Source organism: Pleurodeles waltl, chromosome 12 (genome assembly GCF_031143425.1).
Source record: "Pleurodeles waltl isolate 20211129_DDA chromosome 12, aPleWal1.hap1.20221129, whole genome shotgun sequence".
NCBI classification, from domain to species: Eukaryota; Metazoa; Chordata; class Amphibia; order Caudata; family Salamandridae; genus Pleurodeles; species Pleurodeles waltl.
In genome coordinates this window covers 501,984,736-502,010,597 of record NC_090451.1, presented here as the reverse complement: position 1 = coordinate 502,010,597, position 25,862 = coordinate 501,984,736, and the positions used below count along the sequence as shown (strand labels likewise).

Sequence of the window (25,862 nt, the reverse complement as noted above, 5' to 3'; positions counted from 1 at the left end):
GCATCATGCAAGATTATGGAAACCAAAATAAATACATTAGCAGAAAATATGATGCTTCTAGAAGAAGCGGTTGGAAAATTGGATAAACAGGTATTTTCCAACAAACAAGATATTCAGCAATTAAAATCAAGAGAGAAATTTCTACAAGAAAGGTTGGAGAGCTTAGAAAATAACATGAGGCGGAATAATATCAGACTACTGAACGTTCCCGAAGAGGATGAAGGGAAGGATATTAAGGCCTTTGTGATATCAATAATTAGAGAGTTTTTTCCCGACCTACAACATACGAATCTGGAGGACGATATTCAACGAGTACATCAGCATCCTTACAAGAGGAATCCAACTAGGAAAAATCAGAGGAAAATTCTGGTCAATTTTAGATCTTATTCTATAAAAGAAAAAATTCTGATGGATGCTCTGAAAGTCAACAAGTTTACCAGGGATGATTGTTTTTTTCGTATCAGGTCAGACATGCCTAGGGCAACACAGGACAGGCAATGGGAATTGGGGAAATATATGCAAGCTCTTAGAGCGTCCGGGGAAAGTGTCCAGATGCGATTCACAGAGGTGCTTAGAATTATGTGGAACAATAAGATGTACAACATAAGAGAACCTGATGAAGTGCGTTCCCTTTTAGAGCAGATGAAGGCAGTAGAGAGAACTGTTCTTTTTCTTATATTGCCAAGGTTCCTGGGAGCCCGAAAAGGAGTTCTTAACTCCAGTGACACTAGGGAGGTTTCCTCAGGGAGGAGGGGGGAGAGTCACAGGTAAATTTCAGAATGAGTAATGTAACACTGGGTGTGTGAGCATTTGAGGGGAAAAAAAATAAAAATAAAATGGTCCTGAGGGAATTTAAGATACTAGCACAGGTCACTGTTTGGCTTGTTTTTTTATCCGTGTCAATCTCCAACTTCATTACAATGTTTAGCACTGGGGTAGACCTTTTAAGGATCTTGGCGTGGAATGCTAATGGCCTTAGAGTAGGAGGGTGAAGACAGAAATTATTTAACTTATTAAGGAGGATAGCGGATAAAGTGATTATTTTGCAAGAGACTCATTTATTGCATAGTGAATGGGGAAAAATACTCAAAGAGTCTAGTTGGATAGACCACTGCGTGGTTATAAAACATACAGAAGTGGTAAGAGGTATCGCCATCTTAACCACAAAATCCATAAAGGCAACTTTGGGTACAATAGTTATGGACCCCAAGGGGCGATGGTTAACAATAGAGATTAAAGTTGGTGGAATATGGCTGACGATTGCAGGCTACTATGGCCCTAATCTGGATGACCTACTACCCTTTCAATCCCTCTATAATCAGTTACTACTCTCTAAATTTCCAGTGATTTTACGTGGTGATTTTAACATTTTGCTGGACCCAGTTTTGGATCAATCCTCCCCCAGAAGCACAGTTAATTCCCCAAGAACTAGGCAGTGGGTTAAGAGGGCAATGGAAGATTTGTGTCTGGTATTTGGCGAAGAAAAGCTAATGGGGTTCCTAGATTTACTTTTCATAACAGGAAATAAGGGCATAGTTCTAGGATCGATTTTGTCTTGATTCAAAACAGTCTCTGTGGGAGGGTAAAATATGTGGCTCATGCACCAGGTCACTTATTGGATCACTCAGCGGTTAAAGTGTATGTTAGTTATGATATATGCGGTAGGTCTCCTAGGTGGACCCTAAATAGGGTTTTGCTCACTGATGACAGAATCTTTGAAGGGATAAAACAAGATTCTAAATAACTTTTCGTTCTAAATCGTGGGTCTGCCTCTTTTCAGACACTTATAAGGCATTCATTAGGGGAAGGTTAGTTAGTAACTCCGCATACAGACTTACAGAGGAAAAGCAGTGGATTCAAGACCTTGAGTTAACAATTTCAGAACTACTGTCTCAGGGTGACAATTTTTTTAATGATTCATCAGGGAACACATTGGATGGTCTACGAAAGAAAGCAAAGGCAGATTAAGAGGAATTTTAAGACACAAAGATCAATCAGGAGAAGATCGGAAATTAGTAGATTGGCACACTATGAGTACAGGGAAGTGTGTGTTAAGTTGCTAGTGTGGAAAACCAAGGTGGACCAATACAGGGATAGAATTACAGCTCTCTAAGTTGAAGGCAGGGTAGGTTGCACCATGATGAAGTTGCGATAGAGAAGGCATTTGCTTCTTTTTTCCAGAAGCTCTACACGGAGGAATTAGTGATCACCGATGAACAGGTTAGGAGATACCTAAATGAAATTTCACTTCCATATCTGGCTGATGCAGCACAACAGGAATTGGAAGCAAAAATAACTATGGAGGAGCTGAGGGAAACGATAAAGCTTTAAAAAAGTGGGAAATCTTCTGGCCCTGATGGTCTAACTAATGAACTATATACGCTTCTCATAAATGTGGTGTCCCCTATTATGTTAGAACTAATTAATGAAGTCTTTTTGGGAGTCTCTCCAGTGCCAAGATCATGGAATGAAGCCATGATTATAATGATTTTGAGGCCAAATAAAGATCCCACACAGTGTGAATCCTACAGACACATCTCTTTGCTTAACTCAGACTATAAGATCTACACACAGATTTTAATGAAAAGATTAGCTGGGGTAATTGACAAGCTGATACATGAGGATCAGAAGGGCTTTGTTAGAGGTAGGCAGCTGTCGAATTAACTCATGAACTGTTTAGTGCAATAGACCTTGCTCAAATGAACGGTCACCCCCTTGCGATTGTTACCATTGATGCAGCTAAAGCATTTGATAGAGTCAGCTGGCCCTTCTTGTTGAGAGTCATGGAGAAAAGTGGTTAAGGTGAAATTTTCATTCAAGCAATTCAGGCTCTGTATAAAGACCCGGTAGTTAGGATACTGGTAAACGGTAACCTAACACAGGACCTGTATAAATATTATATGGCATTTCAGTTGAAAAATATAAGGAGGTTATTTAACGACCAACTGAGTTATGCCCTGTATCATAAAGTTATGATTGATGATACTCTAGAGGCCGGTGATCATTTTTTATTCAAGTATGGCCACCCAAAGTATTTTAAGAAAGTAAGGCTAAAGTGCCTTAGGGCAGCATGTAAAATATGGGCCCAGACACGATGAGAGTTAGGTATCCCATATTATAGTGTCCTGGCGCCGATGTGGGATTCACCGGGGACTCCTGAATGACTTCAGGACAAATTATCTCTTCCATTACGAGGTAAAGGGGTGGTTAAATGGGGGCAAATTTTAGTAGAACATGAGTTGATAGTGTGGGGTACGTTTATGGATTTAACAGGAAACAGGGTTTCTAAGTTTAAATATTATCAATTATTAAGTTGGGCAAGCTCCCTCCCCAGAGTAGAGCAAAAAGACAATACTTGGGAAGAGAAACTATGCGGCAACCAGGTGTATTGTAAGGAAGTCGCACTCTGGTATTGGATGTTAATTGAGGCGAGTCAAGACTCTTGTATATTGCCAGCGAAGAAATGGAGTAAAGAGATGACCTCGTTGGACATCGACAATCTCTGGCAAGTATCTTTTGCTACACTTTGGGCTGTTGTTAAATCTGCTGCATTAAAAAAGGACAATCTATTTACCTTGCACATGGTAAGTTGGTCACCAGTGAAGATAAATGCCCTGCGGAAAGGAAAAAAGTGCTGCCCATGATGCAGTGAAGAAAGGGCTGACGATATTCACATGTTTTGGAGCTGTCAGAAGCTTGACCCTTTTCAGAAAGATGTAGGTGAGTTGCTCAGACGTGTGGTGAGTCCAGAAATGAAGGTAACTCTTCCGATAGTAATATTTGGAATGAATTTGGAAGATGACTGGTCAGTAAACCTGGCCAAAAAGCGTAGGTATATGTTATTTGTCCTGATTCTCTTAGCACGGCGAGAGATATGTTTAAAATGGATTGTCCCCCAGATTCCGGAGGCGCGCGATTCGGTCATATCGGTCAATAAATTGTGTGATTTGGAGAAAAGTGGCCTTCAGTGCAGGAGAAATAACCTTTGGGCACCATGCCAGGGCAACAAATTCTGAATTGGGACTGAGATGGGCGGGTCAATAACAATAGAGATTCCAATGATTATGTGTTTGGTCAAGCTCCCCTGGCCATAACGACTTTGTGGATAAAGGTTGAGCCAGTCTCTTTGGAGTAGTGTCTCCTGGTAAAGTGACCCTAACCGATCGGTTGATAAATGGCTGGAGGGTGGCTTGAGGAGATGTCTCCTTCTCAGTGATGGTCTCACTTCTCGATGCTCTAATCTAGCTGTTCGGTAGCCCTGTTGGATCTGCTTTGAGGACTATTACAAAAAAATTTTTTTTGAAATAGTCATGAAAAAACCCAATATGTAAGTTTATTATTGGTGACTGTCAAATTGAAAACATTTATTTGAGTGTTTCAAAATGTAATAAATCGGGATGCAGTGGGTTGGGTGTGTCTGGAAGGAACAGGTGGAACACAATCTGAAGGAAATAGGAACATTTATAGCCCACCTGCAATATTTATATGAAAGGGAATAGCCAGAAAGTTTAAATAGCCCCACTTTTAACTAAGGCACTGATGCTACTAAGGGAGCAAAGCAAGTAAGCCAAACCCTCGATAGAACAGCTTCCTTGTCTCTTTCATCCATGCATCAATCCATTCATTCTTTCACCGTTCCATCCACCTGCTGATATTCACTATTCAACTATATCACTATTTCATCGTTACATTGTCATATATTAATTCTTTCATCCATCCATCAGTCTTTCATCATTCAATCCATCCATTCAATCTGCCATGGATCCACTCTGCCACTCATTCAGCCACTGTGTCACCCATCTATCCGTCCACTCTGCCACTCATCCATCTATCCATTGATTCATTCAGTCATTCATCCACTCTGCCATCCATCCATCCCTTCATTCCTTCATCCATCCACTCTGCCGTCCATGTAGACACTCTGCCATCCCTCCAGCTAGACACCTCTATTCACCCCTACATTCTGCCATCCATTCAGCTGTCATCTGTGCCTCCACTCTGACATTTATCCGTTCATAGATCTATCTATCCATCTACCATTCACCCACTCACTCTGCCATCCATCCATCCATCCAATCTGCCATCCATTCATTCTGCCATCTACCCATCTATTCTTCCATCCATCCATTCGCTCTACCATCCTGTTGTCCATTATCCATCCATCATCCATCTATCCTTCATCCATTCACTCTGCTATTCATCCATTTTTCATCGCTGGCAAATATATCCATCCACTCTTCCATCCATCCACCTACCATCCATCCATCCATCCACACTGCCACCCATCCATTCACCTGTCCATCCATCTATTCCATTACTGTGCCATCCTTTCACCTGTTCATCACCTATCCATTCATCCATCCATCCATCCTTCTATCCTTTTACTCTGCCAACCGTTCATCTGTCCATCTACCTATCATTCACTCACTCACTCATCCATCCACCCATCCCTTTACTTTGCCACCCTTCCACCTATTCATCACCTATCATTCACTTATTTTTTCACTCACTCATTCATGTTCTCATTTGTCTGGTGGGTTGGTGGAAGTGAAGCCGGTGATTGAGGTATGCAGCTCCCGTGTAGTGCAGTAACTTGAATGCTTGTGTGAGGAGTTTGAACTGGCAGCGCTTTTGGATGGGGAGCCAGTGGAGTTCTCTGATGGTGGTTTGATGTGGATTGATGCGTGAGATCAAGAACAAGTCTGGTGAAGGTGTTTGGGATGGATTCAAGCCTTTGAAGAAGATGATTTGGGATGCCAGTGTATAGTATGTTGCTCTCGACCAAGCTGCTTGGGGTTAGGGCCTGTGTGATGGTATGTCTGGTGGGAGCCACTTGGAGACTTTGGGGTTATTACAACTTTGGAGGAAGTGTTAATCCGTCCCAAAAGTGACGGTAAAGTGACAGATATACCACTAGCCGTATTACGAGATCCATGGGATATAATGGACTCGTAATACGGCTGGTGGTATATCTGTCACTTTACCGTCACTTTTGGGACGGATTAACACCTCCTCCAAAGTTGTAATAACCCCCTTTATGTTACATATGGAGGATGTGGAAGCATGTGGAAGTGGCAGAGTTGAGCTAGGACTTCATGGTGCAGTTGGTGTCCAGGATGAGGTCTAGGTTCCTAATGTAGTCAGTTGGGGTGGGTGTGAGTCTGAGTTTGGAGGGCCACCAGGTTGAGTCCCAAGGTAAGCTCTTATTCCTGAAGATCAGCCCCTTGGTGTTGTCGGTGTTGAGCTTGAGACAGTTCTGTTTCATCCAGTTGGTCACGCTGGTCATGCATTGTTTGAGGTTTGTCTTGGTAGTGACAGTGTTGTCTGAGAGGTAAAAAATGAGCTGGGTGTCATCAGCGTAGGAGATGATGTTGATTCAGTGGGATCTGATGCTGTTAGCCAGAAGAGTTATGCACATGTTGAAAAGTGTAGGGCTGAGTGATAAGCACTGTGGGACTCCGCAGATAAGATCTCTGCGTTCTGATGTGAACGGCATAAGTCTGACTCATTGTGTTCTTCCAGACAGGAAGGAAGCTATGCATTTGAGTGTTGGTCCTTGTATTCCCACTGTGTGTAGTCTGGCAATTAGTGCGTGGTGGGAGACAGCATCAAAAGTGGTGGATAGGTTGATGAGGGTAAGGGTGGTGGTCTGTCCACGGTCGAGGATGGTGCATATGTTGTTTGTGGCAGTGATTAGGGCGTTTCAGTGCTGTAATTGTTTTGTACTCCTGATTGAGAGTCGTTCAGGAATTTGTGGCATTCTAGGTGGTCAGAGAGTTCTCTGTCGATGATCTTGCCAATGACGTTTGCTGAGAAGGGGAGCAGTGAGATGGGTTGGTAGTTGCTGAGTACTTTGGGTTTGGCTGAGGGTTTTCAGAGGAGGGTGATGACTTCAGCGTGTTTCTTGCTATCTGGGAAGGTGGCTATCTTGAGGGAGGTGTTGATGATGTGAGTGAGTGCAGCACTGATCATGGCTCTTCACAGGTTGTCGATGTGGTGCTGGCAGGGGACTGTGGGTAACCCTAAGTGGACTGTTTTCATTATTGCCTCAGTGTCCTTGATGAATTCCAGGGTGTCAGTAGGTAGTCTTTGGCTGAAGAGGTTAGAGGTTGAGAAGTTTGAAAAGGGTGGCTGGGGTTCAAGGTTGCTGCAGATTTTGGTGATTTTGTTTTTCATGGAAGACGTTGGAGAGGTTGTTGCAGAGGTTTTGTGTAGGGGTGATGTTATTTGTTGTTGCTACTGGGTTGGGGAATTCCTTGACGATGGTGAAAAGTTCCTTTCAATTATTGTAGCTAGATTCAATTCTAAGGGACAGGGCCTGTTTCTTGGTCTCTTTCACTTGATGGTGATAGTGTCTAAGTGCGGCCTCATAGGTGTTTCTTGCAGAAGCTCCCTGGGAGGTTCTCCAATTCCTTTCGAGCTGTTTGCAAACTCTCTTGGACTCTCTGAGGTTAGCGTTGTGCCAGCTAGTTTGTTTGTTTGTTAGAAACAGTGACACAGTAAAAACACCACAAAAAAGACTCCACATCAGTGTAGGAAAATACACTTTCTTTATCTGGTTATAATAAGGCCAAAATGACAACATTTCAATCCATATTTCTCAAATAAAACTAAAGCAGGTATGCAATCGCACTGCTTTAGAACACATGCCATTCTCTTAGGGTCATTACTGTAATTCTAGTACAAGTACATCAGTCTCTGTCCAGGGATCTGGAAGTGGGACTGTACCAGTGGGGATTACAAGAAAGGGAAACAGTGTTTCAAAAGGCCCTCATGGCACCTGTGACATGCTGAACAGCAGCAAGGACCACCAAATCCCACAATACCTGAGCTCCCGCTGGAGAAATAAGAGTGTTGGTCTCCTGGGTCAATGCTTGACCCCACGACAATTTTTCTGACCTGAGAGGTGGCCTGACAACAGTCAGACAGGCTGGTGGCCAAAAGGCAGAAAACCTGGTGGCTAGAGCGGGATGCAGGGTCCTGATGCAACGATCTCACTCACAGCTGGCCCTGCTCTCCTGAGAGCGGCTTAGGAATACACTCTATCCCGGAGGGAATCTCTGGTTGTCAAGATGAAGCTGGGTCCACACACTAAGGCTACCTTTGGTGCTTAGAAGTCAGCTCACACACAGAGCAGGAAATTACGATCGGTGCAGAGCGCAGGTCGTTGTAGATTGTACTTGGAGGTCACACATCAAACACCGGAACTTTGCAGAGTGTAGTGCTTGATCTGGTGAAAACAAAGTCTTTGATGGCCATGAGACTTTGACAGGTCAGACAACAAGCCCTTCGAGTTCCCGGTTAGCAAAAAGGTTGTAGAGGGCAGTTTCAATATTCCCTCACTGCCAGAGTTAGCAGGCAGCAGGCCAACAAAGCAGAGCAAGCTGCAAAATAGTAGTCCCTCTAGGCAGCACTGCAATCAACAGTCAGCAGGCCAACACAGCAAAGCAAGTAGCAAAGTGGCTGACCCTCCTGCCAGCACAGCTCCTCTTCTTGGCACAGTCTCTTCAGGACCCAAGGTGAACTGATTTGGAGGTGTTTGGAGACCAGTACACATACCAATATGTGTTTTTGAAGTAGGGGAGACATCAAAAGAGGCCTTTAAAGATAACAAGGTCCCTTTCCTTCCTTATCTGGCTCAGGCTCAAGACACTCTATAGGGGGGGTATGCAGCCCTTTTTGTGAGGAGAGGCACAGCTCTGTTCAGGTGTAGGTGTCAGCTCCTCTCTCCCATCTAGCCCAGGAAGACCTGGTGATGGGCTATCAAGATGCAAATGTCACACTCCAGCGCCCTTTGTGTGTGACTGTCTAGACTGAATGCACAAAGTCCTGCTGTTATCTACCCCAGAGGTGTATACAGAGACAGGCAGGGGCACAGAATGGTTAAAGTCAGAAAACGTCAACTTTCTAATAGTGGCATTTTCAAAGCTTACAAATTTAAAATCTAACTGCACCATCAGTTGTGATTTTAAATTGTGAGTCCAGAGACACCAAACTCCATTTTTTATCTTCTCCCAATTGAAAGTTACACTTAAAAGATGCTTCAAGGTAACCCAATATTAACCTATGGGAGAGACAGGCCTTGCAGAAGTGAAAAAAACAAATGTAACAGTTTTTCACTACCTAGTCATTTTAGACTTAAACGTAAATGTCCAACTTCTTAAATACATTGCACCCTGCCCTTGGGGCTGACTACTGCCTACCATCGGGTGATTATATTTAATAAAAAAGAAAGTTTGGGCCTGGCAAGTGGGTGCACTTGCCATGTCGAAATGACAGTTTAAAACTGCACACACAGGCTCTGCAGTGGCAGGTCTGAGACATGTTTGCAGGGCTACTGTAGTGGGTGGCACAATCAGTGCTGCAGGCCCAATAATAGCTTTTAATTTACAGGCCCAGGGCACATAGAGTGCACTTTACTAGGGTCTTACAAATAAATTAAATATGCCAATTGTGTATAAGTCAATGTTACCATGGTTTAGAGTATAAAACACCTGCACTTTAGCACTGGTCAGCAGTGGTAAAGTGCACAGAATCCTAAAGCCAGCAAACATGAAGTCAGCAAAAAGAGAAGGAGGGAGGCAAAAAGTTTGGGGATGACCATCCAGAAAGGTCCAGGTCCAACATGGATCTTTTGGGTTTGGTGTTTTTCAGGGGTGTTAGAGAGTTGGTGCAGGTGGTTATTCTGTTGTTGAAGTTGTTTATGCCATTGATGAGGTTGTTGGTGTGGTCTGGGTAGTGTAGTTGGAGGGCGATGAGACATTCCGTTTCTGTAAATTGCTTCTATCAGTAACTTGGGGTATCGCTATACTCCATAGGGGTGGTTGGTGGCCCTGCTATGTGGAAGCGGAAGATGGTGTGGTCCGTCAATGTGAGTGTTGTGATGGAACTGACTTTAACCTTGTTGCTGGAAGAGACAATGGGGTCTGGGGTCTGTCCAATGATGTTGGCAGAACCTTGTATGAGCTGGGTGAGGCCAATGTTCTGTAGACTTTTGAACAAGTCCATTGAGTTGGAGTTTGTAGTTCCGTTGGGATAAAAGTCGAGATTGCCTATGAGTATGAAGTCTTTGGTGTCCATGGCGAGGGGTGTGGTGAGGAGGTTACTGAAGTGGATACGGTGTCCTGGGGCCGGTAGGGGAGGGTGCATTTGATAGTGGTTTTACTATTTGTCTGAAGCTTAAAGTACATGTGTTCCATAAAAGCGGTTTCTGGATCAGTGTAAGAGGTATGCTTGATGGAGTCTCTGTGGATGATGGTGAGTCCCCCTCTTGAGTTATTGGTTCAGCCCTGCTGCAGGATTTTGTATCCAGTAGGGATGGCTGGGGCGAAGTCTGGTGCTGTTGCGGGGGTTGAGCCAGGTCTAATGAGGAAGAGGAGGTCTGGTGCCTTGCAGTTGATGAGCTCCCAAATCTTGGTGGAGTGCTTGCGGAGTGAGTGTGTGTTTAAGAGCAGGCATGCAAGTGAGTATTTTTGTGTAGGGTGCGGGTGTGTCGCTGTGTGAGTGCGGGTCTTGATTTCTGACTTAGTAGGAACAGCGGTGTTTGTGGGGCAGTAAGAGTGGGGGTGTAGAGGCATGTGAAGTGGCAATGCGAGCAGGCAAAGAGGCCCACTGTGGACTGAGGTGCGACTCAGCATCAGCCTTTGTGGCAGCGTCTAGGGTTATGGAGTTTGTTGGGAGTGTAGCTGCCAGAGGCGTTTGGATCTGGGTTCCTGGTGCTGGATGCATTTCACGCAGAAGGGTGCAGGTGGGCATGCCTTTGGCACTCTGGGGTCGCATCTGTCCTGAGGCCTCCATTAAGTAGGGCCTTGGACAGTAGGAGGAACACATGGGTAATGGTCAGAGTCAGAAAGAATGAGAAAGTCCGGCAGGGAGTGTAGGGAAGCCTGGCTGGAGTGGCAAGGCAGGAAAACATGATTGGTGGAGCAAGTAGGGGGACAAAAACTGACAGAAGAGACCAAGATGAAAAATGGAGCAGTAAGAGGAGCAAAAGAGCAAAAAGGAGCAGTTGAGAGGAACAAAGCATGCAAAAAGGAGCAGTTAAACAGAGACAGGCAGAACAAACAGCTAACAGGAGAAAAATTAGGGGACAGACACCATCATGAGTCAGAAGGGCAAGGCAAGGTCGTGGTTGCATTGAAGCAGAAGAGAGATGCATGGGCCCCTACTCAATGTGGTTGCATTGTGACATCATTAAGTAAGGTATTGGAGAGTGGAAGGAGTGCTGTGGGGTGGTGGGTGGACTCAGCAAGAGTGGGAAAGTCTAGCAGAAAATGTGATTGGCGGGGCAAGTCGGGGTCAAAATTTGACAGAGGAAACATAAGGAGACAGACACCAACACATGTCAGAAGGGTATGGCGAGCTCACGGCTGCACTGATGCAGAAAAGAGATGGCTGGGCACCTTAAGGACTAATTATACAAATGGAACGTAACAATGCATCCGATTGTAAAAAAAATAAAAAAAAGGTAAATAGCACATAAAATTCATGTTTAAAACATTGAAGTTTGAGAGAGAAACATTTTGTAGTTTGAACAATTGCCTTTGTATAGGGATCCAGCACAGAGGTTAATCGCACTTTACCACAGAGATCTGAAGTGGTGAGTTGCCATCTTTTGATATATGTTACCAGGGAGCTCATGAATTAATGCAATATTTTCAGTATTTTCTACAGTACCTAGGAATCACGTTTTTTCTGCTTTATATAATATATGTATAGTCTCATCAAATAACACTGGATGCACAACACAAATATTCATATTGAAATGTGAGATGGCCCCCATGCAAAGTACCTGGAGGGGGGCCCTCCCACTTGTACACAGTCAGGAGCCTGCCGCCCATAAACAGTGTACTTTGCAGAGGGGCCCCCAAAGCTCGGGGGGGCCCCTGCACTGCAGTGGCCTTTGTTATGCCAGTGATTCATGTAGAAGAGAAGTAATATTACCAGGTGAAATTGCTTCAGCAGACAAAATGTCTAATATAATCTGACTCTAGAAGAAATACCATCTATTATACACATTGTGCCCTGAAATATAATCCCTATTACAGTTTGCGTGTCAGAATATCTATACCAAAAATAAAATATCAGAATTACTGCCATCAAATGCCAAGGTATTGCTCAAATATTTCAAAATATAGCCACATGTTTTACTCTGTTTCTGAAGTTCAAGAGCTCTCTTGGTAATGGCAAGGTGGTGCGTAAGTGCCATAATGCAGCTGACAGTAAATTCAATGTGCTGCAAATGGTTAGGGAAGTTGTTCCACTGATTTCTGGAAACCTGGGAATTTCCAGTGTGCTGTGAACACTCGCAGGGCGATTTTCAGTGTGCTGTGGACACTCCTAGGGCGCTCCTCCATTTATCAAAGTGCTGCAGTCAGTAACTCTGTAGGTGCTGCTGTCAGCAACTATGAAGGAGCTGCTGGCAGCAACTGCTTGGATGTTGCTCAATTTCTACAAACTTCCTATAGTACTCACACAAACCGCAAAGGACAACAGTTTTTCTTTTGTACCAAGTGGAACAGCAATTTGTATAGCATCAGCAATAGATGTATTTGGTACAGTTTCATCACCAGAAATGGCATGAACCAGCCATTCTACTTCTTTTCAGAATAGCTAACATTTTTCTTTTTTAAACATTATTACCCTTACAGTCTTTCACACACCTTTTTGACATGTTCTCGGGGGTCTTCTTCATTTTTAAAATACAATTAGATTGTCAACTTGAAAACACCTCACACAATAGTCCATGTCTTTAAATATGGCATACCTTGCCCTTTGAAACAACGAGGCCATGGAAACTAGGGCGAACAGCATGCTCTTAAACTGGTTCAAGCCAAAAGGTGTGATAAAAGATTTAAGGAATCGGGGTAAAGTTCTATCTGGTGGTAAGCTGACATTAGATCTACTGTGGAAATATATTGGCTTTGTCTAGGGTGGTGATTCATTCCTTAGTTCTAGGTAGGGGTGGTAGTAAATAACAATATTAGCATTAAGAGCCCTAAAGTTGACCCAGAGCCTTAAGGTGATGTCCTCTTTCTTTGCCAAAATTAAGGAGGACACTTACTCTGAGGATTCAAGCTCTCCAATGATATTCTCCTGCACCAGTTTTTCCAAAATGTATGCTTACTCCATTCTCACACTCAGAGGAGTGACCCCCTGTTTGTTGAAGGGGATGTGAAAAATTCTGCAGTTTACCCTGCCTATTTGTTTAACCATTTGGAAATAATTGCTCTACCCATTCAATGAAATTAATCTCAAAAACACAAGACTTGTTCTTTGAATCAGGGATTAAGAACTATCCCAAGGTCCCACGGACATCAACTCCAGTTACTTCTACATATAACTTAATATCTATAGCTCTGCCCTTGAAAATTATCCCCACTCTACAAAATCCAAACATGTCAATGGCATGGTCATCAAACGCTTTCGGTATTAAGTTTGACTCGTCTAAGTCTTCTAGATTTAAACTATTGTGGAAAGTATCTAAAATGTTTCTTTGTAACTATAATCCAACGCAAACCAGAGCTTGCCATTGATACCATATCCTTTCCCAAGATTTGCACTTTGCAATTTGGTGGATTTTTAGACTAGATATCAACAGTAGAGGAGAGAACACAAATCTCTTTATGAAGGGAAGTGAGATTTATTAGTACATATGGCAGGCACTGCACTCCAGTTTAACTGCATGTATGGAATGCGGATTCTACTATTGCAACTATAAAAGGCATATATAATGTTGACAGATCACGGAGCGAGGAGCATGACCCGTAAAGAGAGGCACAGGCATTGCGTCAGGAGCCTCAAAGAAAAGAAAAAAAAGCCTAATAAAAACAGATAAGTGGTATTAATACTATAAATAAATCGGAACGTGCTACTATGACACTATATCCAAACAGTCGCATCTCTGGGTGACATGTATGACCCAGCCCTTGTTCACAACAGAATCTAAAACCTGAACCTTCTAACAAGACAAGCATGCTCCAGCTTGCAATCCACTGGATAGAGCAAGAGAGCTTACAACCTCACACAAGTAGCAGTTGCACACAATACGAATACCTGATACCAATACAATATCGATAACAGTGGTGGCAGAGGTATGAAGAACACAGCTGAATCACAAGCTCCAGAAATGAAATTAGTTTATTATTGCCAACCGTCTCTGTGTTCTCATGCAGCAACAGAAACACTTGTAAGGCTATTAAAGTTTATAAGGTATTAAGATGTGCAAAAACTCCTCAAAGCAAATAACATTTGTACCATGTATTGGATGTGTTTTAGCTCCTGATTTATACTCACTTGAAAAAATTACTGGCAGTAACATTGAAAAACACTTTTTATGTATATTTCTTGCATGTTGGTGCTCCATTATACAAATACTGCATGGCCAGTTACGACTAAGTGAAACATTTCCACTACTAAACAGGTCCCATTTTTCACTCCCAAGTGCTCTTCTTTTAACTTTGCCAAATTCACGGTTGGTGAGGCTGGCATAAATAAAAAAGACATTTGCGAAATTGTGACCTCCATTAAATCACATATTTGACCACCTCTAGTTTAAATGGCCCCTTGGCCTGAAAGTAGTCGCAGGCAGAGCCAAACTCCTCCAAAGTATCATAAACTGGAGCCAAGCAGTTTATGAGACTTACAGGTCTTTGTATGAAACTATTTATAATGGAGTGGCCTCTCAACGTGACTGTTATGAGCAAAGCGTTAAACAAAAAGCAAGGGCCTTTTTTGGACTTTGGGGTGGTTTGGGCATGGAATACGTAGGAGGGGGGAGTTTAAAAGCTGCTTGAGTCAAGAAATTGATGAGTAGAAAAGGGCTCTCCTTCCACTGTATATATGTACAGATGTTCTAATGAGTTCTATAGTTCGAGCTGTCTATTGCTAAACTGCACATGTAAGGGCAATGGCTCTGGTTGAGACAGTGTGGAAAGGTGGGAGCATATAATACACACTGGATTCCTAATTGCATGTACAGGGCTTGTTCATCAGCCAGGCTAATGTGGTCACTGTCTATTTGGCACTTTCTTAAAGCATCCCCACGTTCCAACACATCATTAGCACATATTTCCCCATTGTAGTTCCACACCTTGCTGGTAACTTGTACCTACAGGTATCTGTCTGAGTAAGAGGCTGGTGGGAATGGAACATCTTCACACTTTTGAAATAACTGCTCAATCTGGAGCAAAATACCACAGAAAATTTGCCTTCGCCACTGGGACAGTATGTTCGGTGAAATTGAACAAGTGGATTATTCAGTGATATGAGTATTTACTCCGAAAATCAGAGGGATTGCTATTAAAATTAACTCTAAGTGATGTGCTAAGATAAAAAATACAGAACACATGGTGGGAATGAAAAATCTTCACACTTTTGAAACAATTGCTAAATCTGGAGTAGAATACATCAGAAAATTTGCCTTCACCACTAGGACAGTATGTTGGATGGAATTGTACAAGTGGATTATTCAGTGATTTGAGTAATTAGTTCGAACATCAAAGGAACTGCCAATTAAATTAACTCTAAATGAGGTGCTAAGATAAAAAATACAGATCACACTTTAGGAATAGGCTTCCAGAAGACAAACACCAAACTTACTATAACTAGATTGTTGGAACATAACATATTGTAAACATCAGCAGTATGCATACATTATAAATTAGAGAATGTTTAGCATACCTGCCAGAGCATGCAGATGAGTGCAGGAAATGTATCCCACAATTCTTTGGTCCTGAGTTGTACTTCCCACTTGTACCTATTGGAATGGAAGAGAAATAAAGTTAGAGATGGAGGTTAAGCAAACTGGGAAAAGTTGACAAATCAGGACTTTTGTTATACAGAGTGTCTTACAACTGGGGTAAAATAAGAACATTTTAAAAGTGTCTCAATGAGTTTATTTATTTATAAATTTGTAGTTTATATCAGATTTGTTTTGTCATGCGTCTGACACAGTCATAGGGGTTGTTTCAAAAACCAAAGATCTTGCCATAAGGGTTGCCTCCAAAAATGAAAGAAGTGTCAACCCATATTTTGCGACTTATTCAATCTATTCTAATTTCTTTCGGGGCAAAGATTCAGTGACTTGTACACATTCCTATAAAATACTGACTTTACAAACTCTAGACAAAATGTCATGATGTTTCATTTCAATTGGACGTCATAAAGTTAAAGTTGACCCTTTATACGAGTTCCCCCATTAGTACTATCAGATTTCCCCCAACAATTGAGTTCGCTAGTCCAGGATGAAAGAAATTTATGTGTGACCAACTGCCATTACTGACAAAAATAAGTAATGCTCTTTTATTTAAAAAAATACCTTTTTAATATATTACGAGAAAATTACACTACAACCAAATCTGTCGATATGAAATGAACTGCGGTAAGTAAATCAGACTCTGGTCTTATTGTAGAAGTGGGTAATGAAGCACATAAAATGAAGAGACCTCACGCTCCTGGGATCATCCTTGACAATATATCTGCTCTTCTACCATTAGTTGCCACAAACATTCCTGTGTTCTTGACACACTCCTTTTCATCAACCCCCAAAAAACATTGCTCACGTGGTCATCCAAACGCAGTTCCCAGCTCTTGAACAGTGATACACTGTTGAGATTCCAGACACCACCTCGGTCTACTTGCACAGCATTCCTGAAAACTTCAATAGCTTGTATTGGATTCGACCAACTAGCGAATACCTTACCCTTAATTCTCCCTTTCTTGAGGCAAACCATGTCAAGAACCTTCACTACTTCCCTCCTTCCTAAATCCTCTTTCATTTTTGCCTTGCACTCCTCCACTCTGCTTCGAATTCCTTTAAAGTGCACCTCCGCAATCGCACTCTCTGTTTTTCGTTTAATTTTCAACCACCAGGGCAGGAACCTAGTGCTGGGTCTGCATCCTCTCAAGAACTCAAAAGGGGTCACAGAAGTCACAGAACTGTGAGAAGTCTTATATGCCAACAACATAGAGTGCAGAGCTATCCTCCAGCTAAAACCCCTTTTCACAGGCAGCTGAATAGCTTTATAGCTTTTTTGACCACACAGTTGACTCTCTTAACCTGACCGTTTGCTTTGGCATGGAACACAGCAATTCTCTTATGCGTCACTCCAAACTTCTCCAAATAACTCTCCATACACTTGCTGACAGATAGGGGCCCATTGTCCATAACTACTTCTTGTGGAATGCCCTTTCTACAAAAAATATCATCCAGAATCTCCACAAGTTTCCGAAGTGACCACTTTTATCATTTCAGTCTCGGGCCATTTTGAGTAGTTATCAACTAACACAATACCAAAAGCCTCCTGTTTTGGTAACACAGCAAACGAGCTAATATGACCCAACTTCTGCCCTGGTGCCTCAGAAAAATCAACCAGCTGTGGATAACTAAACAGTGCTTTAGCAGACTTGTCACAGTAGGCACACTTCCCACACATCCTCACCTGGTGTTCAACAAAAGTATCTATGCCTGGCCACCCAAAAATTACCTTGACTTACTTTTTTGTGCTTGATATACCCAGATGACCATCATGGGTATCCACAATAGTTTTCCTCAAGTTAAAAGGACGTATGAACTTATTCCCTCACATTCCAAAACTATTCTCCACAGTTAACTCTTCTCGTACTTTGAAATAACCCATTAACTCTCCAGGGATCTTCCTTTCCTCTGGCCAATCATTTAAAACAATCTGAATGACTGTTCAGTTTGCCATCTTTTTCAATCTCCTCTTCCCACTTAGCTTCCTGGACAATAGGTTGTCCTAAACCAACTAAATTGATGTCCTGTAATGTGAACGCTACTTCACATTCATTCACATCTGCATCATTGAGATCACTTTCCGGTATGGGTAACCTGGACATGCAATCAGCATGCGCGTTAACCTTTTTGGGCACATACTCTTGTTGCGTAGGCTCTCATTATCCAAATGAGACTACTGGATTTGGGCGGTAGAATCACTTGCGCTGTGGGGGACTGAGTCTGAACCCACTACAGGTGACACCTGTCTGCCTAATCCGGGTATGTTTCTGACTAACTAGCAGTGCCTCATCTCCACCCAAAAGTAGGGACGATTGGGCAACCGAGCGCATGACACAATTGACTCAGGGAAATTGTGATCACTCAGATCTCATCCTTTTCTCTCAGTTACATTAGTCTCACATATGCAAGGACAGTCAAAGGCAGAGTATAGTTCAATAAGGTTTTATTGAAGTAACTGCATCTTAGATAATAAAGCATGTATTGCAATAACTAGGACGATGAACATGACAGGATTAAAATTGTGACAAGAAATGTGAAACATTAAAATAACCGTACCATATTGTCACTACGATAGTTAAAAATAGCTCCTACCTAGGCTATGTTAGAGCACAGCATGTTAAGCTCTAATTCTGCCTTTAGGTTCCCCTTGGGAGACATCATCCCTCACACCTGAGCAAGAGGCCTGTAGTCTACATAAACAGCTGCAGCAAAACGCTCAGCAATCAGCATACAGTCGTGGTCATCTGGCTGGAATCTCCCTTTAATGTACATGGGTCAAAGTAGTGTTTTTATAATAAAACATCTGATGTTCCAAGAAAGGATCCCCACGTAAGAGGGTGTATGTTTCTGTGAACATTAGAGAAAACGTGTACCATGTTTGCCGGCAACCTATCTTACTACAGCCTTGAGAAAAGCACAGAGTGAAAAAATGTCTTGTTTAAGAACGCAGTGCTGGCCTAGGCAAAGAAAAGCTAGATAGAGAAAATAAAACAAGACCGCAAATCTGGTTATTGTTAAAATAATAAAACAAAGCTGAATAAAATATGTCTAGGTTAAAGTGCACAGCAGCAGGTCTACTTTGCTAAAATAACGTGTATGAAGCTATAACTAAAATGGCTACACAACACTAACTGATACTGAAAACTTTGTAATCTAGAGGCCAATTTTGCTAATCTTGCAGACATAGCATGTCCCCCCCCACCTGGAGCCATCATGTGCATCAGTTTCTTGTGATCTATCTTGATGATGAATTTAGATCCCAGAGAAAAGGCCTAAAATGTTATGGCCCCCATACCCAGGCCAACAACTCTCTCTCAACATGAAATAGTTTTTCTTGGCATCTTGCGTAGCTCGCGATGCATATGGCACAATCCACTCTTTGCCATGATCCTTCTGCATCAGCACACCACCTAATCCACACTTACTGGCATCAACCCACCACTAGACATTGCTTCCCAATAATAAAATGTTTCAGACATGGTGCATGCATCCACAATTAAGCCCTTTCAAAACATTAAATGTAGTAGACATGTTATCAGTCCATTCACACTTTGCATTTTGTTTAATCAAACATCTGAAACGGTCCGCTTTAGATGCATAGTTAGGGATAAACTTAGCATAGAATTCAGGTGACCCAAGAAAAGCTACTAATTGTTCTTTGAGGATGGGAACAGGAGTGTTGATAATGTTTCCCACATGATTATGTTTGGGTTTAATGCCAATAGCACTGATGTGATGCCCCAGATACTCCACTTCACATTTCTTAAATGTACATTTATCTGAGTGTAGCATAAAACCTTTTGATGGCAGAGCCACCAAGACGCTACTCAAGTTATGGTCATTCTCTTCTGCACCCTTTCCAAACACCAATATGTCATCTTGGAAGCTTCTTTCATTAGCCATTGAAAAACAGACAAATAGCCAAACCAAACCACATTCAACAAAACCTATACAAACTTTAAGGAATGATGAAAGCAGTAAGGTTTTCAGATTCCTCATCTAGACATTCTAGGTCTAGACATGAAAACCCTTGAATCCTCGCTAAGGTGGTCATCATCTCATGAAGATTAGGAAGGGGATGAACATCCACCCAAATGGTATTATTAAGGCTGTCCAAATCATCACAGCGCTTCAATTCCCCAGAAGACTTAATGGAAATCGCAACTGGAGACACCCAGGGTGAGGATTCCACTGGCTCAATGATGTTCTTCTCACACATGTCACTTAACATATCTTTAAGTTTGCCCCTATAAGATAATGGTATATTCCTCACCCTGTGACGTGGAGGGATAACATTGTCATGCAATCTGATGCAATGCTTAAATCCCTGATATTCCCCCAACTTGTCCCTGAAAACATCTGGAACTTGTTGGTTTAACTTCCACACGTATTCAGAAACACAACCAGTAAGAATACCATCTGAATTACCAATTGTGACCACAGGGGGATCCCCAATGGTGTATAAGTGGGGCGGGGCGGTCAGCCCTCAGGTCGATCTACTACCCATTTCTTCCTGGTGTGACCAACCCAACAAAAATAGCTCACTCCTGGCCACATACATTTTTCCATAAGTGTGATGGCAAACAAACTCTAAATTAGCCCAGAAAATACCTAACCAAATCAATTTTGTGGACTATGTCCCAAACAGGAGCCACATTTAAAGTCAACAATACTTTGTTAGGACATTTCATCTTAACTATATCATTAGCTATAATGGTGTACCAAACACACGAGTCCACTGTCAACACCATTCACTGCAATAGCACATGAAGGAAACGTAGTTAACATTCCCCCCCCCCCTTATGTCCACTATAGTGTTGATTTCCTGTTCACAATCATCATATGAACTGTCATAATCATCATAATTTTGTACAACATTCACTCTTCTAGGCACTGAGCTGCACACACTACCAAAATGCCCTCTCTAGTTGAACCTGGAAAAACAACTTATCTATTGGAGGACACATCTTAGAGTTGCCCAAATGACCATTACTGCTGCATCAATAACAAAAAGCTATAATTTTTCTACCCTCAGGTTTTTGCCACCTGGGGTCAGATGTATTAAACTATTGTGCATTCTCAAACGGTGCGAATCGTAAAATTCCACCATTTGGGAATGCAAAATAGCTTTTCACGATGTATGAAAGGCATCCCAGTCCCATTTTAGGGAATCACAATTTTTAGCGATTCCCTGAATTTGCGACTCTGATTAGGGAATCGCAATTTGAGATTCCCTAAATAGGAAATCGCAAATAGGGACTCTCTGTTTGCGATTCCCTATGCACATGTATCAAGCATTTCCTAAATGCAAACTGGGCATTTAGGAAATGCAGTTATCACCAACTTCAAGTTGGTGATAACCACGTGCAATTCTTTAAACTGCATTAAAAATGCATTTTTAAAAGTGCCACGTAGCTCACACATGCTTTTAGGGCATGTGTGCACTTCACATGTGTACAATTACATTTTGGGGTGCCTCAAAGGGGGTCTTAGGCTCTCGGCGTACTTGGTTTTGCATTTCCTAATTTGTGGTTCCCTAGTAAGGAATCACAAATTAGGAAATGTAAAAACATTTGCACCTATCAGGCCCATAGGAATGAATGGAGTTGCATTTCTTAATAGCGATTCCTTAAAAGAGATTGTGACTCTGAGGGAACTTCTATTAGGGAATCGCAATTTTCTTGCATACCATTTTGCTTTTTTTAAATAGCAATTTCTTAAAATTTGCTATTTAAGAAATGCAGAATAATACTTGGATAAATCTGGCCCTTGGTCTTTATCGCATGTTTTTGCATCATCTGACTTTTTTGCATCTGAATTTTCTTTGATTTATCCCCATCTTCAGATACAGTATGTACCTCATTGTTCTCATTACCCCTTATCTCCTATACAACCTTCTCATAATGCTCAATTGCTTAGGAATCTCAATGGCCGCATTGAGTGACATGTCCGAAGTGGTCAATAGTCTTTCCTGTATCTTCTTATTATTGGTTCTAGTTTGAATTTGATCCCTTAAAACCTGCTCATTTGTAATATGTTCAAAATCACAGGTCACAACTAGAGATCTAAGGGTAGATACATAATTCTCTATGGATTCATCAGTACATTGTCTCCTAGAATAAAAATTGAGTCTTTCCATCACAGTAGTTTTCTTACCATACCATAAGGATACCTGTTTAGATGTATATTGATAAGAGTTAATACTGTCAAGATTGACCAAAGATGGCAAATTCTTACATTCTTTCAAACCAATCTCTCCCAGACAATGCTTTAAAAGCTTGTCACCGAAAACATCCAGAAACTATTGGTTTAACTTCCGCACGTAATCAGAAGCACAACCAGTAAGAACACAATCTGAATGACCAATTATGACCCCGGGGGATCCCCAGTGGTGTGGGGGGGGGGGGGTCAGCCTTCAGGTCCAATCTAATACCCATTTCTTCCTGGTGTGACCAACCCAACAAAAATTGCTCACTCCTGGCCACATACATTTTTCCATAAGTGTGATGGCCAACAAACTCTAAATTAGCTGAGAAAATACCCAACCAAATCAATTTTGTGGACTATGTCCCAAACAGGAGCCACATCTAAAGGCAACAATACTTTGTTAGGCCATTTCACCTTAACTATATCATTAGCTATAATGGTGTACCAAGCACACGAGTCCATTGTCAACACCATTCACTGCAATAACACATGATGGAAATGTAGTTAACATTTTCTCTCACTAATGTTCAATGCAGTGTTGATTTCCTGTTCATAATCATCATACGATCTGTTATAATCATCATAATTTTGTACAGCATTCACTCTTCTAGGCACTGAGCTGCACACTCTACCAAAATGCTCCCTCTAGTTGAACATGGAAAAACAACTTATCTATTGAAGGACACATTTCAGAGTTGCCCATAAGACCATTACTGCTGCACCTACAACAATTCAATTCAATGTATTTGATTTCACGATTTGAAGCTTCAAAGAGGTCCACATGTACACTCATCATCTATACAAAAAAAAAGTAAGAATAAAAATAAAATCCATAAAAAATATATACTAGCTTAAATACTATGCATAAAAGCTAAGAAAAATGTAAAACAAAATTACCTTTACAGTACAATATAATCAGGTCTCTACCCAACACTTGTGACTTAAGATATCATACAGTATTTACATGGAGGAAACGACAATCACAGAGAAAACTACCATTTAGTCACTTTAGTTTTCATCCCCCACTGACTAATTACACATATAAAATTCAGTGCATAACGTTATGATATAAAACCCAACAACAAAAGAACAATTAAATACCAATCTACAGAAACTTTAGTGCATACACCAAAACAGATAGCTCCTAGGGGGGTCCAGAATAGCAAGTCCCAGGCTGGAAAATATAATAGTGCATTAAGAATGTAGCAACTGTTACGTCCACCAAAAGAGTGATAAGATCAATAAATATTTAAAAAAGACTTGAAAAATGTAAAAATCCTGAAACAAAATATTTAGTTCGGTGGTTTATACATATATTTCATTACCTCATCTGGTGAACATATATTAAAATTTGCACAAAGTTGTTTCAGCCATTTTTTCCTTAACTCAACTAAGGTGGGACAAACGAAAAAACACATGCTTAAAATTCTGTACCTCAGATGGCAAAAATCGCAAATATTCGGGGATCCATCCCACTTAGCAGTTAAATCTTTAAGAGGTAATCTATTAGATCCTGACAAAAAGACAAAACGTCATACACCATGTGGTAAGTTCCACAATAAATAAGGTTGAGGGTAATTGAAAGTCGCCGAATTAGTTAATGTCCTAAGCCTCCTCTTATTATGACAAAACTCCATATCCAAAGAAAAGCTTTTGTCCCTTATGGCCTCTTTTTAAATGACGAGGGGTGTTGGAGTATAAAATGAATGAACATCTAACTGAAGTAATTGCATAGTGAAGTTAATATTTCTAAAAAACTGAGATTTATCTCTTAATGAACCAAATATTTATTTATATGCTAAGGATCTTAAGGAAGAATCTGCACTCTGAGCTAAACAGAAAGCTATCCGAATTAACGCAGCTAGGCCCTGTGTATAAATACTCTTGATGCCAAATTCTAGCCTTAAGGCTGACACAGATACCAAATTATTACAGGAGACCAAACTTCTTAAAATCCAGCCTTCTATCTTGTCAAGAACTCCCATTTTTAGATTGCTATTCCTTCCACGGCATACAGGAGGGTGGGTGGGATTTTTGCTTGATAGACAGATAGTAAATAAGAAAAATGCCGCCGACCCACTGCATTATAAAAGGCTAATATACCATGTGACTGAGACAGAGCCTTGCTGATATTATTACATATATGGTCTCGATCGCTAAGAGAGCAGGATAGGGTTTTTTCCCAAAAAATAGTGGGATTTCACCCGCTCAAAACTCTGCTGACCAACTGTCCATGTAAACTTAATTTTGTTTACAGGATTTATTCCCCAAGAAGCATACCACTTGAGATTTTAACACATTTATTTTTAAGTGATGCTGCTTAGAGTAATCATATAAGGCAGCCAGCCGCCTGTTGAGACCTTTCGGAGTGAGATCAAGCACCACTATGTCATCAGCATAAAGAAGGCAAGAAACTGAAGTGCCTCCAATTATTGGCGCAAAGCCTTGGGTGTTCCCTAATACACACGAAAGATCATGAATATATATTGAAAAAAGAAGAGGGGCCAACAAGCAACCCTGTTTTAGACCATTTTTTGCAACTAATTCTGCGGACAGACCCTGCTCTCCACCTAGAAGTACTTTACACCACGTAGAAGAGTGCAGGGATATGATTAAGCGGTGCAGATTTATAGGAACACCCAATTTTAATAATTTCTTCCATAATATCTTATGGTTCACCCTGTCAAAAGCTGTTGAGAAGTCTATAAAAGTGGCATACACTACACCACCTCTAACCTGAACATATTTTTCTTTTATAGTTTGCATTAAAAGGATATTGTCTAAGGTATTGGGATCCTTCCGAAAACCTGCCTGTTCAAAAGGGAGGATTGCATTTTCTTCAACCCAAGTCGTTAAGTGCACAAGTATGCTTTTAGCAAAGGTCTTACCAACAGCATCCAGCAGGGCTGTTTGCCAATAGTTTATGGTTAAAGATTTATCACCCTTTTTGTACAAAGGGACTATGATACTCCTCGTCCAGGACACCAGGATTACACCGTTCGAATAACAAGAGTGGAATACCAGGTTAAGAATCTTTTCCCAAAGCGAGGGCTCTTTTTTAATTACTGCCATTGGAACCTCGTCCAGGCCCATTGCTCCTGAGGTCCTCATCGACCTTATAAACCCCTTGATCTCAGAAACTGAAGGGGCACCAAAGGCATCAGGCTCCAACCAACTACCAATCTTAAGGTCCAATTTACCTAACTCAACTTCCTCATTTTCCGCATACAGGGACAGAATATAATCTCTCCATTCTACCTCAGCTATAGTAGGGGCTGAGGGAGTTTTACGTGACCCACAGCTTTCAGAAATGAGTGACCAAAGTTTATGAGTATTTTTAACCCTGGCTGATTCCCTCAAGGCTATCCAACGCTGATCTGCCTCTTCCTTCCTTATTCCCACCTTCATCCGTACTCTTCTCCTCTTGAGAAGGGAAATTCTTCTACTCCTCTTCTCAGATTCACACCCATGCTGCAACCTAATCAATCTGTTGATTTCCCTATTCAATAGGAGAAGAGGAAGCCTTAATTTATTTTGTGGAGGTTTAATAAATTTTAAATAACTGGTCTCTCTGAATGATGTTTCCCATGAAGTCAGAAAAACATTTTAGCGGTTCTTCATATCAATCATCAATATTTCTCAAGACCATTTCAAGTGTTTCTTTCACAGATAAAAGTTTCAAAGGTGATCAATAAATTCTACCTGTTTTCCCATTAAAATTGATGTTATGGCCCTTAAAATTCCATGTCTCAATATAAGATATTTGGAGTTTTAGCACAAGGCTCAAGATCTTATGGTCGCTAAATGGGGTATCGGTGATTGCCATGTCCTCCACTACTTGTGCCAGGGAGTAGGAGGCCAAAAAATAATCAATGATGGAATTACTCCGATGAGATTT

The 25,862-nt window shown here is 41.5% G+C and overlaps 1 protein-coding gene across 1 annotated transcript in view; it reads right to left on the bottom strand.

Annotated features, from left to right (window-relative positions):
* SMPD3 (sphingomyelin phosphodiesterase 3) overlaps positions 1–25,862 on the bottom strand; it is a 1,015,604-nt gene that overhangs the window by 191,474 nt on the left and 798,268 nt on the right. Inside the window, exon 6 of the mRNA XM_069217238.1 lies at positions 15,682–15,757. Within this exon, the coding sequence (XP_069073339.1) occupies positions 15,682–15,757 (76 nt within the window). The remainder of the gene's footprint in view (positions 1–15,681; positions 15,758–25,862) is intronic.